The sequence below is a fragment of the Hipposideros armiger genome, unplaced genomic scaffold (genome assembly GCF_001890085.2).
Source record: "Hipposideros armiger isolate ML-2016 unplaced genomic scaffold, ASM189008v1 scaffold_28, whole genome shotgun sequence".
NCBI classification, from domain to species: Eukaryota; Metazoa; Chordata; class Mammalia; order Chiroptera; family Hipposideridae; genus Hipposideros; species Hipposideros armiger.
In genome coordinates this window covers 5887987-5890426 of record NW_017731378.1, presented here as the reverse complement: position 1 = coordinate 5890426, position 2440 = coordinate 5887987, and the positions used below count along the sequence as shown (strand labels likewise).

At 37.7% G+C, this 2440-nt stretch overlaps 1 protein-coding gene across 1 annotated transcript in view; it reads right to left on the bottom strand.

Moving 5' to 3' along the window:
* Nucleotides 1–689: 689 nt before the first annotated feature.
* The window catches only part of CFAP58 (cilia and flagella associated protein 58), a 97187-nt gene continuing 95436 nt past the window's right edge, over nucleotides 690–2440 (bottom strand). Inside the window, exon 17 of the mRNA XM_019636289.1 lies at nucleotides 690–1152. Within this exon, the coding sequence (XP_019491834.1) occupies nucleotides 1041–1152 (112 nt within the window). The 3' untranslated portion in view covers nucleotides 690–1040. The remainder of the gene's footprint in view (nucleotides 1153–2440) is intronic.

Here is a 2440-nt window from a genome sequence, read left to right as displayed (position 1 = left end):
TCAGTGCACAGGTACCATATTGCCCCATGTATAAGATGCACCCTTTTTCGAAAAATTTGGGGCCTAAAAACTGTCTTATACAGTGGTTGTAGATTTTTTACTTGCATTTCCCGCAAGTGATGAGGAGTTGTATGAATTTTATGATAAATAAAACTTGAGTTCAAAACTTTATGTAATACATTTTTTTCTCAAATTTCGGGCCCCAAAATTAAGGTGTNAAAAAGAAAATAGAGCGGATTCGAAGGCTCAAAATGCTGGCCTGCAGCTTGGAAGCCAAACAGCCCCCTGTCCAATGTAACTTCATTCTCCAGAAGTGAGGTCCGGAAAGAGGAACCCATCCGAGGATACCAGCCCAAGCTCATTTTATAGTCTTGGTTCCTCTGAATCAAATCTTTATGTTACACGTTTCTAACAGTAGCTGTAATTTTTAATTACTTTACCAAAGCAAAGATCAAAATCCCTACAAAATCCTTTTTTATTTTTTTTTTGTGATGAAGTATTTATTAGTATGTCTCTTTGGAATAGATTTTCATACCCCAGGACTGAAAAGAAATTCCACATCCTCAAAACAATTTTTAAATACTTGAGTTTGTTCTTTTTTCTCACCTTATGCAATGGATTGTTAATGAGGAATAATTAAAATAGATCCTTATTAATAAGAATGCACTGCATTTCAAAAATATTTTTTTAAATATAAAAGCTTCAAGTGCACCAATGTCTACAACAGAGAAATTGAGAATTCACAGCTTCATTCATACAGAGTATCTAGATGGGGTACTAACAAAATACCTCCTTAATGCAATGGGTCAGCCTAATTGAACAGATATAATTACAATCTGTAATATCCATGTGGACCAAATAGAATGTCATAACTCTTATATGGATGTGACTACGACAGTTCTGCATTTCTTTCCACCCTGTAATCTGAGCACTGATTTCCTTAAATGTCTGTGATCTAAGGGGTTTGAAACAGATTTCTCCAAAATGTTCCAGAGCAAATTGTATGAGCTGTTCCACTGGACCCAGCCAGCAGCTTCAAGCTAAGACTTCACTTGAGACGACTTGCTGAGGGGAAATCCACCCCCAGTGAAACGAGGGCCAGTTGCCTTGGCCACGGAGAAGGCGTTATCCATGGATATTCTGTCCTTGTTTCTGTAAGAGAGCAGGTGAAAGTTAACCTCCTTAGCATCTTTTCCCTTTTCTAAGTTTAGCGTTCTCTAAGTTCCTAGGGTGAGTTGGCCACTGAAAACTGCTTTGATTAAAGCATCCGGTTTTAGACGAGGTGGTTGTTTAAAATCTAATTAAGTGCTCGCTGATAGCACATAGAATTAGGGAAAGACGCAATTAAATGTGCCCTCCTGATGTTGGTCTAAATATGGACAGAAGACCTCATTAAAACTCAAGCTCTATGGACTGAAGGCTTCTGACTTATAACCATCTTCCTGTTTTAAATAAAACACAGTTCCAAAGATCAGTCAGAGAATCTTTCTCTTGGCTCAATGACAATGACAATCAACTTTTATATTCCAAAGTACCAATACCAACATAAATATTTACCACACACACACACACACACACACACACACACACACACACACACACACGATATCTTCATAAAACTTGGACATTTATAATAACAAGTTCTTCTGTAACTTTACACAAGCAGTAGTTATCATTAAAAATACTTTAAGATATAAGAAAAGCTTAGAAAGATAAATAAGATAGTACATTTGGCAATAAAGGGAATTCTACCCTAAAATCTATGATGTATCTTCTATATAGATCTCCTTTAAATACACACACACACTCAGTTATCATACAGAGGTACCTTAAATTTATACAAATTACCCAAGTGGTCTTATGGAAAACACCTTTGGAATCCCTTTTTAAAAATAAAAATTAAGCAATTTACTAAGACCAAAACCAATTAGATTTGAGAACTGGCAATGATTTACCTTAGGGCAGCGGTTCTCAACCTTCCTAATGCCACGACCCCTTAATACAGTTCCTCATGTTGTGGTGACCCCCCAACCATAAAATTATTTTCGTTGCTACTCCATAACTGTAATTTTGCTACTGTTATGGATCGTAATGTAAATATCTTTTTGTTTTCCGATGGTCTTAGGCAACCCATGTGAAAGGGTCGTTCGACCCCCAAAGGGGTCGCGGCCCACAGGTTGAGAACCGCTGCCTTAGGGGAATGAATCTGCCTTTTGGAAAAGCATCTGACTGGTACTTCAGAATCTAGACCAGCATGGGGGTGCAGGGTAGGGGAGCTGGGGGCAGGTGGGTGGAGTACGGGTCGGGACCGAAGCATGATAAAAAGGGTGTTTGAGAAAAATGAAAGAAAGCAAAAAGGTAAAAACTATATGAGTTGCTATTTTATAAAACGCTTATGCAGGGAGAACATCCACAGAGATTATTCTAAATTATTCCATTT